General features: G+C 40.0%; 1 protein-coding gene across 10 annotated transcripts in view; it reads left to right on the top strand.

Moving 5' to 3' along the window:
- CEP128 (centrosomal protein 128) overlaps positions 1-16,732 on the top strand; it is a 446,026-nt gene that overhangs the window by 163,115 nt on the left and 266,179 nt on the right. For all 10 annotated transcript variants that reach the window (XR_012159510.1, XM_073349335.1, XM_073349336.1 and 7 more), the window contains one exon: positions 13,270-13,446. Coding sequence is in view for 9 of the 10 variants with exons in the window: in XM_073349335.1 (XP_073205436.1) it covers positions 13,270-13,446 (177 nt within the window). In the remaining variant the exon portion in view is untranslated. The remainder of the gene's footprint in view (positions 1-13,269; positions 13,447-16,732) is intronic.

Raw genomic sequence — 16,732 nt, 5'->3', positions numbered from 1 at the left:
CAGGAACCTAATAAAAAAACCCTGCTTCAGGCAGACAGGAGGAGGCCCCATCAAGGAAACCGCAAGGTAGCACGGACCAGTGGAGACCCAGAGACTGCCCCCAGTAAGAACGGAAGCACCCCAAGGGAAGGAGGGGAGACCGATCCAATAGAATCAGGCCAGATCGGTCCTGCACATGAGTGTTTTAGGGAGGACCAAGCCTATGAGCCACTGTATGGGAATGTGAGGGAGGAGGTAGTAGAGGTAAATGGCGTGCCAGTAGAAGGGAAAACCAGAGGCCCAGGGCTATACTATATAATCAAACAGTATCTGTGTTGTACTGGGTAGTGCCAATACGGGGGCAGGTGGTAGAACAGCTCTTGGTGCCTCGGCAGTACACAAGGGCTGTATTAGAGTTAGCTCACAGTCGTTTGTTCGGGGGACATTTAGGAGCAGATAAGACCCTGGATAGAGTCCTAAGGAGGTTCTACTGGCTGGGGGTAAGGGCAGAAGTCCAGCACTATTGCACCTCCTGCCCAGAGTGCCAGCTGCATAGCCCCCAACCTCAGTTCAGGGCCCCGTTGGTACCCTTGCCTGTAATTGAAGTCCCTTTTGAAAGGATAGCCATGGATCTAGTGAGCCCACTAGAAAGATCGGCCCGGAGCCACCGAAGCATACTTAAAAAAAGAAAAGGAGTACTCGTGGCACCTTAGAGACTAACAACTTTATTTGAGCATAAGCTTTCATGAGCTACAGCTCACTTCATTGGATGCATTCAGTGGAAAATACAGTGGGGAGATTTGTCTACACAGAGAACATGAAACAATGGGTATTACCATACAGACTGTAACAAGAGTGATCAGGTAAGATGAGCTATTACCAGCAGGAGAGCGGTCGGGGGTGGGAGAACCTTTTGTAGTGATAATCAAGGTGGGGCCATTTCCAGCAGTTGACAAGAACATGTGAGGAACAGTGGGGCGGCAGGGGAATAAACATGGGGAAATAGTTTTACTTTGTGTAAACATACAAGCATACTTGTCATCCTGGACTAGGCTACATGGTACCCCAAAGCCATTCCTCTAAGAAACCCCTTGTCCAAGGTGATTGCAAAAGAACAAGTCCAGGTTTTTGCTAGGGTAGGCATGCCTAAGGAGATCCTGACAGACCAAGGGACTCCCTTCATATCGAGAGTAATGAAAGACTAATGTACCCTGCTCTGCATCCAAGCCTTGCGGACCTCCGTCTATCATCCCTGCTCTGCATCCAAGCCTTGCGGACCTCCGTCTATCATCCCCAAAAAGATGGTCTGGTTGAGCGATTTAACCACACACAAGCATGATCCGAAAGGTGGTGACCCAAGACGGAAAAGACTGGGATGCCCTCCTACCGTACCTGATTGTGAAACAAGATGTTCCGCAGGCAGCTACTGGATTCTCCCCCTTCGAGCTACTGTATGGATGCCACCCACGTGGTATATTAGACATTGCAAAGGAGGAATAGGAGGAACAACCCAACCCGGGGAAGAACGTCATTGCACACGTGGCTCAGATGAGAGAACAAATAGCCCAAGTGACCCCCATACTACGAAAGCATTTGGAGAAAGCACAACAGGCCCAGTGAACCTATTACAACTGCTGGGCAAAAACACGGAAATTTCAACCAGGATAACGGGTGCTGATGCTGGTACCAGCAACAGAACTCAAACTCCTGGCCAGCAGGTGTGGACCCTATGAGATCGTGAAAGCCATTGGGAAGATGAAGCGGCCAGAGTGCCGAAGGCCAGAGCAGATCTACCATGTCAACTTACTGAAACTGTGGCTCCAGTGGGAGACGTGCCTGGCTGTCCTGCCGGCTCCACCCCAGGCAGATGGCCCACTAGGGCAGGTAAGGCTATCCTCCGAATTGGCCCCAGAACAACAAACAGAGGTCGTTGAGATGATCCAGAGGAATCAAGACGTGTTCTTCACAAAACCAGGCCGTACAACACTGATCCAGCACCACATCATCACCTGTCCTGGAGCAAGGATGACAATAAAACTATATCGCATACCAGAGGCAAAAAGAGAAGAACTTAGGGCAGAAGTAAGGAAGATGCTGGAACTTGGGATGATTGAGAAATCCCACAGCCTGTGATCCAACCCTATTGTGTTGGTCCCCAAGCCTGACGGCACCCTGAGGTTTTGTAATGACTTCTGGAAGTTAAACGAGGTATCCTAATTTGGTGTCTACCTGATACCACGTATCGATGAGCTGGTAGATCAGTTAGGCAAGGCCCAATTCTTGACCACCTTGGACTTGACAAAGAACTACTGGCAGATCCCTGTTGCTGAGGACACCAAGGAAAAAAAACGCTTTCTGTACACCCGACAGCCTCTTCCAATATACCATCCTCCCTTTTGGGCTCCATGGGGCCCCCGCGACTTTCCAGCAATTGATGGACAGATTACTTCGACCCCATGCCAAGTATGCTGCTGCCTATTTAGACAATGTGGTAATCCATAGCCCTGACTGGGAGATGCGGCTGGGGAAAATGGAAGTGGTACTAGATGCTCTTAGACATGCTGGCCTCACCACTAACCTATCCAAATGTGCAATAGGGCTAGCTGAGGCCAGATACCTTGGGTATGTAGTCGGAAGGGGCCTGGTGAAACCGCAATGTAACAAAGTGGAGGCAATACAGGAATGGCCCTGCTGGATTCGCAAGAAGCAAGTCAGAATGTTCTTAGGGATCGTGAGATACTAATGCTGGTTCATCCCGCACTTTGCCACGAGGGCAGTGCCTCTGACGGACCTGATAAGAGCTTGGGGCCCGGAGATAGTTAAGTGGACCAAGGCAATGGAAGAAGCTTTCACAGATCTAAGGATGGCCTTTTGCAATCATCCAGTGCTCATAGCCCCAGATTTCAAGAAAGAATTAATCCTACAAACAGACGCCTCAGAGGTAGGACTTGGGTCCATCCTTTCACAGATGGCAGGGGAGGAGAAGCACCCGATCCTTTACTTCATCCAGAAGCTCCTGCCCCGGGAGCAACAGTATGGCATAGTAGAAAAGGAATGCCTAGCGTTTAAATGGGCCATGGAGATTTTACAGTACTACCTACTTGGGCGCCGGTTCACTCTTGTGATGGACCACTCCCCACTCCAATGGATGCACACAAACAAGGAGAGGAGTGCATGAGTGACTAGATCCTATGTCTACAACCTTTCTACTTCCGGATACAGCATAATGCCGGAAGCCAACATGGCAACGTGGATGGCCTGTCACGACACCCCGGTCTCTCGCCCAAGTAGCCCAACCCCAGGGTGTTGAGGGCGGGGGAGATATGTGGTACAGCAGGGCCAGGGAGAGTGGTAGAGGGGAAATATATAAACCCTAGGCTAATTAAGACGTGGTTCCCTATAGGCTAGAGAGGGTTGCTATAGGTTAATTGGAGCACCTGTAGTCAATTAAGGCCCTGTCGGGAACCTAATAAAAACCCCTGTTTCAGGCAGACAGGGTGTGCGAGGAAGGAGAGAGGACTGGAGTTTGGAGTTGTGTTGCTGACAATTGAAAGACCAGAGAACCGGAGGAAGGAAGACCCTGCTCTAGCAGGGCAGGGAAACTCCCTTCTCCAGTGTCAAGGACCAAGAGTAACCCTGCCCAAGTGGAAGAGAGTAAGAAACCTACAGTGGTTGAGAGGGGCTGGGGCTCAGAGTGAGGAGCAAACCCAGACCCCTTCCCTGCTTCCCTCCTCTACCACCTTCCTGGGCCACTAGCGGGGCCCTTGGTGCCCCAATAGCAGGGGCAAGGGGTGTCATCCTAGACCCCCGCCAAGAAAAGCGTGGGATCCACCATACCAACATTGGCCATTTTGCCACAACAAATAAATAAGCTTTTTAAAAAATTGTGTATTGTCATTATTGATTTGTGGAGTTATTGGAGAAGCTCTCATTTTCCCATGTAGTCCTTCACTTTACTTTCATTTGCTTGAATATGCTGTAGCATTAGTTCTGATATCTCATTTCTGAAGCTGATTCTTGGACTTTTAACTTCTCATTGTGGACAATTTTCCGTTCAGCTCATGTGTCTAATATGTATCTCTTTATTAATATATTATACAGATTTAAGAATGTGTGATATAATCTGAATCCAGATTATTTCTAGACTGCTGCATTCAGTCTTTGTCCTCGTTAGACTGTCATTTCACTTTATAAAATAATGTTTTTAAATTTTTCAAACCGTTAATAAATCTCATGAATTCTAGATAAAATTTACATAGTCGCCGGGCAGAGTCAGCCATGGAGGCAGCATCACTTTTCCCCACAATGAATAAAAACAAGTCAAAATACCAAACACAACTATTTGATGCACACCTTGCTGCAATCCTGAAGGTTTCAACTGTTCAGTCACTGAGGCCAAACATCAACAAACTGACAGAACTGAAGCGTTACCGGGTATCTGGCAAACACTAAAAACTCTCTGGCAGGCAAAGAATTGTATAAAGTTGTATGGCAGTTTTATTATTTCTAAGAAATTCGAAATAAAAAATACAATATAAATGTTTTCTTTTCTGAACACCATCTTCAGTGACATTATTGGCCCTCTGGGAGAATTTGAGGACTGGCACTGGCCCTAAGGTAAATTGAGTTTATAGACCCCTGGTCTAATGTATCCATTTTCCCTGTCGGAATAGTATATGTGTGCCTGAATTCTGTGCATAAACGACAGCGTGGAAGAAGTAATGGAAATGTCAGTGGGAGAGAGTTAAAGGAAGTGGTTAGGTGTGAGCTGTAGGCAGAGTGAGGGGCAGGTAGTAGAGAGAAAGTAGAGCAGAGATGTAGTCTAGAGCAGAGCTATACAGTGTCTTGAGAATGGGAACCAATATCTTAAACATGATATGGAAGGAAAAAGGGGAGTCAATGGAGGGTTTGAAAAGGAGGCAAGAGAGGTAACAGGTTCGCAGTGGGTTTGCAGAAGACTTCCATGGATTTTGGACAGACTATAGAGAAGCAAGGTGGGAATTGGGGTGGTTAGAAGAGGGGAAGATTGAAGTAATCTAGTCTAGAATAGAGGTAACCAGATAAAAGTTACTGCCATTAACTAGCAAAATGTATAGTTTATTTGATATGTGAATTTTTACTTTAGATATTGCTATGCAACAGAAATCAGTGGGTATAAATGAGAACAGTTAATATTTTCATTTGGTAAATAGATTTAAAGTAATTATGAAAACTTCAGCTCAGGTATTAAATCATGCCATCAAAAATAAATGAATCCATACATTTATCTTAAATTTGCATTTAGCTTTGAAATGTGAGTGAATATCTCCAACAGATTCTTGCCAGTACATGTGCCATTCTTGCTTTTCACTAGTAGTTCTTTTTTGGACATTCAGTCCCACCAAACTATGTCTCAGCAAAATGGAGATACACATCAACGGGGGTGGGGAGGAAGGAGTTGGAAAAGGGGGGAACAAAGAACCCTTTTTTTGTTTGTGAATGCTCATGAAATTAAAGTATGACAAAATCGGCTAGAGTCCAGGCACTGTACAGGCTAGTACTCTGTAGGATTCTCCAAATAGCTTTGTCAATTTGCATCAGTCTTGGTTTGCATTCTTCTTTCTATTTCAGACCTGGGCCTCTCCTGATCACTGCTGACATTGATTCAATTTGTGCACTTTTTTTGTGTGTGGACAATTATTCGTACCACCAAATAGACTTTCACTTACAACTTGAAGCAGGATTTCAAGCCATGTTTTCAGAAGCAAAACTGGAGTACTGATGTAGGAAAAATAGGGTGGTGTTTTAAGTTTTTAAAATGGTAGGATGGGTTCAGAAATTTTTAATTATTCCACCTTTTTCTTCTTCATAAGTTACTTTGTGTTGAAGTTTTGAGAGATACACTGAACTGGTTTATCTTTTATAAATGAATTAAAAGATTAAGCAAGCTGTTGTAAAACAAATAAGTGAAATATGTTACTAGCTAATTTATAGTTTTTCTAACCTAATGTATAAAGATGCAAGTCAAATCAAGGTTATAATCGAAATATAATCAAAAAGGCAATGGTTCAATTCATCTGGCTTACCAATTACTACAATAAGTAATTAAATAAATTACTACGAACTAGTTAAGGAAAACAGTTGTCTTAACATTGTACAAGAAGGTTAAGAGGAGAAGCTGTTTCCTTTGATTTAAGCAATTTAGCTAAGAGTCTGTTAAAGACAGAGGCTATTCCTTGCCTTGGTTTTAAGGAAGTACAGCTCTTAAAATGATTTCCTGGTAACTTCTTTCTTTTGGCTGCTTCCTTCCATTAAGCTTCACTATTCACAAAAATCACACCAAGCTTTTCTTTATCTAGTCTATATCCCCATCTTTCTGGCAGTTTGACACAGATATAAAATAATTTCCAGAGTCCCATGCTTATCCCTATTTTAGAATGGCACTAGTTTAACACAGATGTGTCTTACTATTTAGATAACAGATTTAGGGTTTTACTGTCTATGCGGAACAGTTAGAGACACACACACACAGAGGCATTGGAGTGATTTGAGCATCCTCGAATTGCTATACAGAAGGATTTTCATGCCTCCTTCTTCTCCAAAGTCTTTAGCTCTTGTGATTGGTCTTAGTTTGGAGCTATGTTAATGTTTGTTGGTATTTCTATTGATGGTAGAATGAACTTGTAGCTTTTTGTATCAAAGGAGGAGTCTGGTTTTTTCTCTCTCAGTTGTAGACTTCAGGCTCAGTTGAGCTGATGGTGAGAACCTTTCACCTCTCCTTCTTTCGAGGGCTGGTCTCGGAAAGACAATAGGATACGATTCAGGTGTGGTCAGTGTTGTGAGAGAGCCCCTGCCACCTTCTGGATGGTGAAGGTGTTTTGTAGGTGTCAGTGTCCCCTTATGCTGCCTCAGAGGACACCCTCACGTCTTCAAAGGCCAAAAAAGGATTACAGTCTTGTAGTCATTGGGTAAGGAATGGTGTCCCTAGCCTCTGTTTGTCAGAGGATGGAGATGAATGGCAGGAGAGAGATCACTTGATCATTACCTGTTAGTTTCACTCCTTCTGGGGCACCTGACATTGGCCACTGTCAGTAGACAGGATACTAGGCTGGGTGGACCTTTGGTCTGACCCAGTATGGCCATTCTTGTGTTCTTATGGGGGCAGAGTCTAGGGCAAGCAAGTAACCTCACCCTATAATAGCCTTTTGTCTCCAAGCCAGAAAGCTGCTTCTAATATCCTTTTAATACTATATTTCATTAAACATTTGGCCAAGCAAAGTTAATCTGCTCTACCTCCAAATATGGTCAATATTTCCTAAGTTGATGTAAATATCTCTCTGTTTTTTTGGACTTCCTCTCAAACAAACTAAGTAGTTTTGATCCTTTTTACCCCTTACATGTTGTCATTGATTATACTTTTCTTCTGAAGTTGGATTTCCTTGTGCTGCACTGAAATATGTGAAATGTGATCGTGTCCAACTGCTGCCCATGGTTTTTACAAAAATTAAATGTGTATTTCCTAATAACATTTCACTGGAAAAAATAAAAGTAAATTAAAAAATGTGTGCAATTTAACGTAGATCCGTGGTCTGATTCTGCTTCATTGAAATCTGCAATGAAGTTGACTTCACTTGGAAAAGAATTTGGCTTATACTTTAAAACATCAATCACCTAGAGAAGTTTGACTTGAACTGGATTTCATAGCATGCTGTTTAACAGGCTAAAATGTTGTTGTTACAGCCCATCATGTTCTCTAATAATTATTTTCTTATGAGCAAATCAAAAATTGCACCCTATGCATTCATGGCTATTATGTGAACTGTATAACAGAGCAATTGTTTTGTTTTTTATAATAACACTGTAATTAGGTTTAGGGGGAAAATAATTCTGCCTTTTTAATCATTTTTAAGCTCTCATAGCCTCTTCCATCAGTATAAAAATTGTGCTCTGAGCTAAGCTCTCATGTGACTGGGAGGAGGCACTTTTCAAGTGGAAGATGTCACCAGTTGAAAACATACCTTGGTAATTAAGCATAAAATGATGTGTTAAGTGATTGTGATTTTCTTTCTTTGGTTCTAATTCAACAGACTTTGAGTTTGGTTCACTGCCTGAGTTCTGTTGTCTTGTACGGTAGAAAGTTTGCAGTGAAAGTTGGGGATTGCGGCTGTGACAGCCGCTGGGGGGGAGGAGGGGGCAGGAACCTTCCCCAAAAACAATATAAAACAAAAAAAAAACCACCCCACCTTGTTACAGTGGAGGTGGGAGCTGTTCTGATGCTGTCCAGATAGTGGATGAGAATTAAGGAGAGAGCAAGGCCAAGGTATCTAGAAGATGTACTGGTTCAGCACGCTCCTAGAAGCAGCCACTAAAAGGAATCTTAGCTATAAATTAAAGTTGCACTTACTTTGGTGGAACCCTGGCCAATGGCGGAGACTGTGCTGCCGCCTGTTCTTCCCGTGGGTTGAACTTCATTTTGGCACAACTTCCCTTTGTGAGTGCAGAGAATGCAAATTGCACTTCGTGCACCTACAGGGTTGACTCAAACCTACAAGCTTACTACTTTTACTTAAAAGTCAGTGTAAATGGCAACACTTGTAAGTGCAAGTGTATTTTCTACAGAAAACAATTAATCATACACTCTGTATGAAGAGTCATACACTCTGAGTTTGCATTCAATCTTTTGGATAAGAATTGTGCAAACATCTGTCCCTTCTACTTCAGTATCATGCCTAAAACCTAATCTGGAGAGATCAGATCATTCTAGGGATAATGGGGTTGTTGAGTTTTCATACTCATTGAGTTCTTTGACTCTATTGGGACCGCCAACAGAGTACCAGCTGTAAAGACTATGCTTTTTGTGATGTAGACACTTAACCTCTTATACTGCAACTCACAACACACTGGCCATTGAATAATCATTGGATAACTCTTGGTTGCTACATACAAGTTAAAGCTACATTTAAGTTGCTGCATAAAAAGTTAAAAAAAAAAACTTAGACAAGATAGATGTCTTGAAGTCACCAGGGCCTGATGAAACATGCTCAAGGAGGTGACTGAAGAGGTATTTGAGCCATTAGCGATTATCTTTGAAAAGTCATGGAATACTGGAGAGATTCCAGAGGAATGGAAAAGGGCAAATATAGTGCCCATCTGTAAAAAGGGAAATAAGGACAACCTGAGGAATTACAGTCAGTCACCTTAACTTCAGTACTCGGAAAGGTAATGGAGCAAATAATTAAGTAATCAATTTGCAAATACCTAGAAGATAATAAGGTGATAAGTAACAGTCAGCATGGATTTGTCAAGAACAAATAGTGTCAAACCAACCAAATAGCTTTCTTTGACAGGGTAACAAGTGGTAGATGTGGTATATCTTGACTTTAGTAAGGCTTTTGATACTATCTTGCATGACTGTGTCATAAACAAACTAGGGAAATACAACTTAGATGGAGCTACTATAAGGGAGGTGCATAACTGGTTGGAAAACTGTTCCCAGAGAGTAGTTATCAGTGGTTCACAGTCAAGCTGCAAGGGCGTGTCGAGTGGGGTCCCACAGTGATCCAGTTCTGTTCAATATCTTCATTAATGAAGTAGGTAATGGCATAGAGAGTATGTACACTTACAAAGTTTGCAGATGATACCAAGTTGGGAGGGGTTGCAAATGCTTTGGAGGATAGGATTAAAAATCAAAATGATCTAGAGAAATGGTCTGAAGAAAATAGGATGAAATTCAATACAGACAGATGCAAAGTACTGCGCTTAGGAAGGAACAATCAGTTGCACTCATACAAAATGAGAAATGACTGCCTAGGAAGGAGTACTGTGGGAAGGGATCTGGGGGTCATAGTGGGTCACAAGCTAAATATGAGTCTATGGTGTAACACTATTGCAAACAAAGCAAAACACATCCCAGAATGATTTTAGCAGGAGCGTTGTAAGGAAGACATGAGAAGTAATTCTTACACTCTACTCCAGACAGGCTAAAATTAGTGTAATGGGCTGAAACATCTCTCCTTGCTTGCTGGCGTTGATCCTGCTGGGAAAGGGTTAAGTGTCTTCTGGTTAAACATTGAGGCAGTTGCTTACCCCAACTTGAGATAAGGCTGTGTATGCAAGTGGCTTTCCAGAGAAAGACTAAGGCAGTGGACTGAGTAATCAAGCCTGGACAGAGTGTTTGGGCTAGATTTTGTTTAATTTTGAGTTCCTTATGACTAAAGCGAAAAACCAAGAAGGGTGTCAGTTGTGACCAACTGCAGTTCTGTGGATTACCACACTATCTTAGTCTTCCAGTATATCCTTTCCTCCCCCACTTCTTGTCTTTTAAATTGTCTTTATTATGTTTCATGTTAATGGGACTCAGAGGGCCCACCTGGGAAGATCCAATTGCAGGATCATGCCTTAGTTGACAGACCCCATACCTCACTATCAGTGCCTTGCTTTTTATTTTGGTTTCATTCCAACCAAGAGAAAGAGTCTGTTCAAAATCTTATACCTTAGGACTCCAGTGAGACTCGGAACAGATGTATAGATCTGCCTAAGGAGATCTCTTTGGAGGATTGGGGCTTATTTTATTAATTTTGGACCATTGTTCTTTCTTTGATATTTTAAATCCCATCTACTTGATTTTTGGGGAAAAAGTCTATTTAAACCTGGTCTAATTTTTTTAAAGTAATATCTTTTGCTCATCTGTTTTATATTATCTGTCTCCGCATTCCCACCAGACAAGAATCAGTGAGTTCAATTTGGATAAGTAATTGCAACATCACCAAACCATTGACTTTGTGAAGGCTGCTTCCAGAGACTTTTTTCAAAAGGATTTGTCCATGAATTTCCTGCTTTATGTGGGCTTTTGGGAAATTGGACTGGTGGTGAGGCACTGGGACCCAGTGTGTCCTGCTGGGTCCTAGTGCAGGATTGCTAGGGGGACAAAAAGAGGAAAGGGAGAGCTAGAATGCCCTCTGTTATTATATCATTGTCTTTTCATTATAACTGGCTCTCATTTTAATAAGACTATTATGCTGTCCATGCTTAAAAATGAGATAACATTTTTACAGCCACTATGACATCTATTTTTATCAGCACTGAGTCTTTTGAAAAGGAAATATATTATTTTTCCTTGATACTGTAATGTGATAAATATCCTGCTGCACATGTGCAGTAGCTGCTTATATTTTAGTAGCACCATTTATCCAGAAGGATCCCAAAGTGGTATTCCATAAAATATGGGAATTATTTCGTCCAGCACTGAAATGCAGTCTATGCGTGGAGAAGCACAAGACACCTGTTTAACAGTGCACAACATCACAGCAAGAAGTGTAAAGTACTGTATCCAGTTGAAACTGCAGGAGAAATTAAATAGGTAAAATGCAAGGGCACCAGAGGTAACATTTCTACTTTCACACAAAAAAATAAAAATGCTGTAAGATCTCTTTAATGACCATGCATGGTTAGGTTGTTGGATTCGTTGATTATGTAGCTCACGTGCATAGGGTGTTTCAAAGGTGGAAAATACTAATATAAGTGCTACATATTATTTCATATCTCACCTTGAAAGACTGTGGCTTGAACAACTACACAGTGTATCCTGACACCTGACTAGGGCATTGATTCAGTACAGGTAAGAGTATCACTTTCTGAATCACCCACAACATTTACTGCAACTCATAGTTCCTCCCCTCCCGCATGGCTGGAGTTCTCTGAAAGTGTTTGTATAGGAGGAAAAGGGTGATTTATTAATAGTAACACTCTTGATTTTGACAATTATAAATCCAGATAAGATGATGCAATTAATATTGCTGGTATTTGTGTATTGGATCCTCTATACTCTGCATTTGGAGTAAGCCAAATATTGCAAGAACTCCACAGCTAATATTAATTGTCATCATTATACATCTTCAGAAATGTGACGCGCAAATACATAAAGTAAAGCACCTTGTGTCTTTTTCTTTAGTGAAAGCCATTTTTTCTATAATTCTTGAAGAAATATTTATTAATTTTCTACCTTTTCTCCATCTGAGTGTAAATTTCAGTGTAAAGAGGTATGGCATATATATACATAAATAGCTTGGTTATTTTTGAAGGTGAGGATGAGATGATAGAAATCTCTGAACAATCTTTGTCCTTTTCCTTTTCCCTTCATGCATATCCCAGTTAACCATGACTACTTCCTTCCCCTTTAGTCCCTGAAGATATTAGAAGATGGGGAACTGCTGGCTGCTTGATCAAAAACAAATAGATAAAGGAAATGTAAAGTAAAATTTCAAATTAAGGAGTCATTTCTTTAAACAGGTTGGATTTTTTGGAGTGTAGTGTGATGTTCCATATTCACTCTATACTGAGGTGGCAGAGGGTACTGCTATTATAAAGCTAAATAATGCAACCCTATTACCTGCATTCATAGTAACATAGATCATAACAGTACAATCAACACTGCTGTGCTGGTAGTATGTAATACACAAAGACTAGTAACTCTGCATAGTAAAATCCTTGTGATGATTTTGATTTAAAGTAGCTGCTGTTTGTTTAATTTGGGTATTTCTATATTACAAAAAGTCAGGCTTCTCTGCGGGACACCTGTCAAATTTGTTAGCTCATCTTAATTTCATAAAACTGTTGTAATTTTTTTAATTCTGAAAGTATAATGTGTAGTGTAATACATGAACATATGTGTGTATACTGCATACTACATCTAAGTCCTATGTATATATGTGGATATTCTGTTTAGAGGTTGCCTGAGATTACGGGAATCCCTGTTAAACATAGTGTGTGAACAACTCCCCTTGCTTCCTCTCACGGGTTTTGCTGAAATTGAATTGGCAGTAGCTGTTATTTTTCTGGATTGGGTGCAAGAAAATACCAATTTATTGGTCATAATAATTTGCCACATTCTATATGCTCCCTTGACTTAGAAGGTTTAGTGAGCTTTATATGCTCAAACTGCATATTGAAAGGCAGATTTGCTATGGTCTGTTAACAGAAATGTGTTTTAGCATGAAAGTATTTTTCCCCATTTTTCCTAATTATTTGGTTAAATTATTTCAAGTCTCCCATCTAATATGGCAATAACTTGCCAAGGACATAGGTCATTAAGGCAAGCTGCTTTATTTGCTAAAAATCTTCACATTTCCTGCCTATTTACTATGAAAGTTATCCTTTTATGTTTTTTTTAATAAAGTTCTGAGAGCTATCTGGGGAAATGCCCCTTTGCATTCTGAAAGCACAATCTTTAATAAAAAAAAAAAGGATACTGGAGTTATATTAATTTAATAGTAAATCTTTTTTTTTTATTGTCGTTTCATTCTTTTGCCCCAGGATAAACAGATAAGCAGTGAAGAAGATCATTTGAGGAGGATGGAGGAGTCCAGATTACAGTTTAGGGATCAGCTGCGTTGTCTAGAGACAGAACAAGAATCCATTCTCACCATGATAGGAAGTGAAATTGATGCAGCTTGTGAAATCCTTTCCAGGGACTCTGTGGAGAAATTCAAAGTAATTATTAGTTTTCAATCTGCCTTAGATTTTTAGTTTGCTACCTAATGGATAACTATAAGGGAATTTTTATGCATGACTGCTTGTATTCACATATCCAGATAGTTTCTTAAGTAAAATATTTCAAATATGACAGGTGACACTATTTAAGAAAATATGGTATTAAGCGTATTATGGAATTGTGGAGTAACGCATGTTGCTGTGTATCTTATAAAGAGATAACATAAGCCCCCTCCCGTGCATCACCAGAAGTTATTTTCAGTTGCCAGTCTTTTTCTTCATAAATAATGGTTTCCGATTATTAGTGGTTGATGTGAAATGACGTCCCTAGTTGCAAACTGCATCACATTGGCTCATTGTTTGACACTCAACATTAACTTCCTTACTGTTTTGCTTGGAAACGATGTTCAAATCTTAAAATTGTGGGTCATACCGGTAATTCATATTGTGTCTCGTCTCTCTCATATGACAAGTGGTTAAAAGAGAAAGTGTCAGTATATTTCAACCCCTAGGGTATTTATTAATAGACCTCAGCATGCTGCTCTAGCAAATAATGAAGATAATCTTTGGTAAAAAATCTATAGTTTCTGAACAAAGATTCAGAAACTCAGTTTAATAAAGTATTCTTTCTTAAATTCAAACTAATTTTTTATTTTAAAAATTCAGTTTGTTTAATAAGATTGGTAGTACAACAGAAAAAATGTCTTATGTTTATTCTTGTGAACAATGTGTTTCAAATTTAAGTCATATTTTCTAGTATTACAAAAATGGAGAATGGAGATAGTTATACTTTATATGCTTTATACTTTAACACACATTCTTTTATCACTTAACACTATGGTTTTTGAGGAGTGTAAATGTTGCTACTGCTGTAGTGTACTTTCTTAAAAAAAGGGAAAATAGACATTTTTTCAACATGGAAATTTCTCTAAATATTTTAATGCTATTCAGACTCTGGAGTAATGAACTGAGTGTGACATCCTGGCAGACAGACATCGATCTGTTTAAATGTTTCACCACATAATAAAGAGCAAATTTCCTAACTTTCCTCCTTTTCTGAACTCCCAAGTTTTGATTTCTAAAGTCTACTGAGCAGCACAGATGGAATTATTGTTTAAATTTACATGGTTCCTAGAAATTACAGTTAACTTGGAATTTAAAAGTAATGCCAAAGTATGGAGGTTTTGTTTTCATTTTAAAAGAAAAGTTTGCATGTCAGCTTCTCCTGGCTCATCCAGTTTCATCAAACCCCTTAAGTTGCATGCCATTGGCAAGTTTAAAACATATTTGAGCCACTTGACCTTTGCTTTAGCCCATGAAGGGGACATCATTTTTATTACAGCAAAATAATTTCTTGCTCTCTTCCCATGGGTACTGAGTAGAGGTGTTGTATGGAGGCAGTGCAGTTGGCCTTGGGAGAAGTAGGGAAAACATGGCTCTCATTGGACTTCAGTGATGCTCCTCTCTCCAGCACTATGGGTTCTGTCAAGGGCTCTGGAAAAGTTTAACTCAAGTCCTTTTCTTCTACGAGTATCACTGCAATCTTGTTGTCTTGTGAGGGTTTAAGAGGAAGATAATGGTGCTATTGGAGGAAGCTAGAGAATCTCTAGTCTTCATCCATTGAATTCTCCTGAAAGCAAAAATCTGACCAGATTTGCTAGTTGTCCCAAAGTGGAGTTTTAACTTAAAGAATTCTAGATAAACAGTTGGGATTTTTTTTTCAAGCAGTCTTTTGCTGCCACATGAATTCCCCTCTGCTTCCTCTGCAAAAAAACCCCCCAAAACCCTTAAGTATTTTGACTTTCTCAATATACAAATCAGTACAAGAAGTACTGCTTGTGATCTTTTCATTTTGGCATCAGTAGTAGAACCCACTTAATAGTGTTAAAGGAATAGATTTCTTACAAAAACATAACTTGACTTGCACAAAAGAAGACCCAAAAAGGCCTTTTTGCATGAATATCAGATAAAAGTATCCCAGTCCAACAAGTATTGTAAATTAAACAATAAATAAAGTCATACCACTTTGAGATGGAAAAGAGCAGGATATATAAGGCATGATACAGGATTGTTCTCTACAAAAGAGGATATATCAGATGTTAAATGGACATTGAACTTAACTAGACTTCCATTAAAAATACAGATCTGTGCAAAACACAGATTTTTCTTCTACTTCTTTAAAAAGAAGTAATGAAAAACAACCCACTAAAAGGAATAGATTCATTAAATAAAAAATATAGAGATTAGGTATAATAATTCCTTTTTAACACATTTTAATTTGTGGTGTAGTTGGCTTTAAAAGGGATTGGTGGAAGAGAGGCCTGGCAGACCATCTGATGTATGATTTGCTAATGAAATACACAGTACAGATTTATCTTCTGTCTTAATTAGTAATTTTATTACCTTAATATTCAAGAAGGGATATGTAAGAACTTGAAATCATCAATCTCAAATACCTGAAGTAAGTATGGTATTTTCTTATAGCTGGAATGGAAGATACCATCATCACAATAGAATAGCAAATATTGAGTTTTTATTGGTGCCCACTGTACATTTCTCTCACTCTTTGATAAAGCGAGAAAAGTGTAATTAAATAAAGCAGTCAAAATCTCATGTTCTATTCCAGAAGAAAAGCCAAATTGCTAACAATGAAATCACAAGTAAGAATAGCCTGTACTACTTCTGTGCTACACGATGTGGTGCCATACAGTCTGGAGGAAATGAGGTTGGATGACTCTGAACCTAGTCTTTTTAAAAAACAAACAAACAAGTGAAGGACATAAATGTAGAGGTCAAACATAGGAGTTTATTATGTACAGTGCTGACGGAGTGTCACCTCGCTTATTAGGCTCAGAGACACTGTCAATCAATATTTTCCATGGGCAGGGAAAGTGATGGGGTAGGCAGTCCCACACCCCCAGATAGGTTTAGCTGCAAGGCATGATAGCACAGTAGCCAATGGTCAAAAGGTTACATAATGTCTCCGCCCATGGTCTCAAGTTAACAAATTAACATTTAGCATTTAATTAGTACTTTAATAAATGTATTAGTATAGAATATATGTTGGATTCAGTTTGGGGTCCATAGGAATGAAGTAGCTCCTTTGTCCAACAGATACATATCTAGGGGTAAAAGCAAAGAAGCAGTGAAAGTAAATGGCAATAAAGATTGTCTTTCAAGTTGCTTATTTGGGTTTTAAGGCAGGTATTGGTTCCTGGGAAAGGGAGGTGGGAGGAGGCCATATCTTATACTAACATGCTTGAACCTTTCATAAACTCAAGGTTGG

Source organism: Lepidochelys kempii, chromosome 6 (assembly GCF_965140265.1).
Source record: "Lepidochelys kempii isolate rLepKem1 chromosome 6, rLepKem1.hap2, whole genome shotgun sequence".
Lineage (NCBI taxonomy): Eukaryota > Metazoa > Chordata > Testudines > Cheloniidae > Lepidochelys > Lepidochelys kempii.
This window is presented reverse-complemented; position numbering and strand designations above follow the sequence as displayed.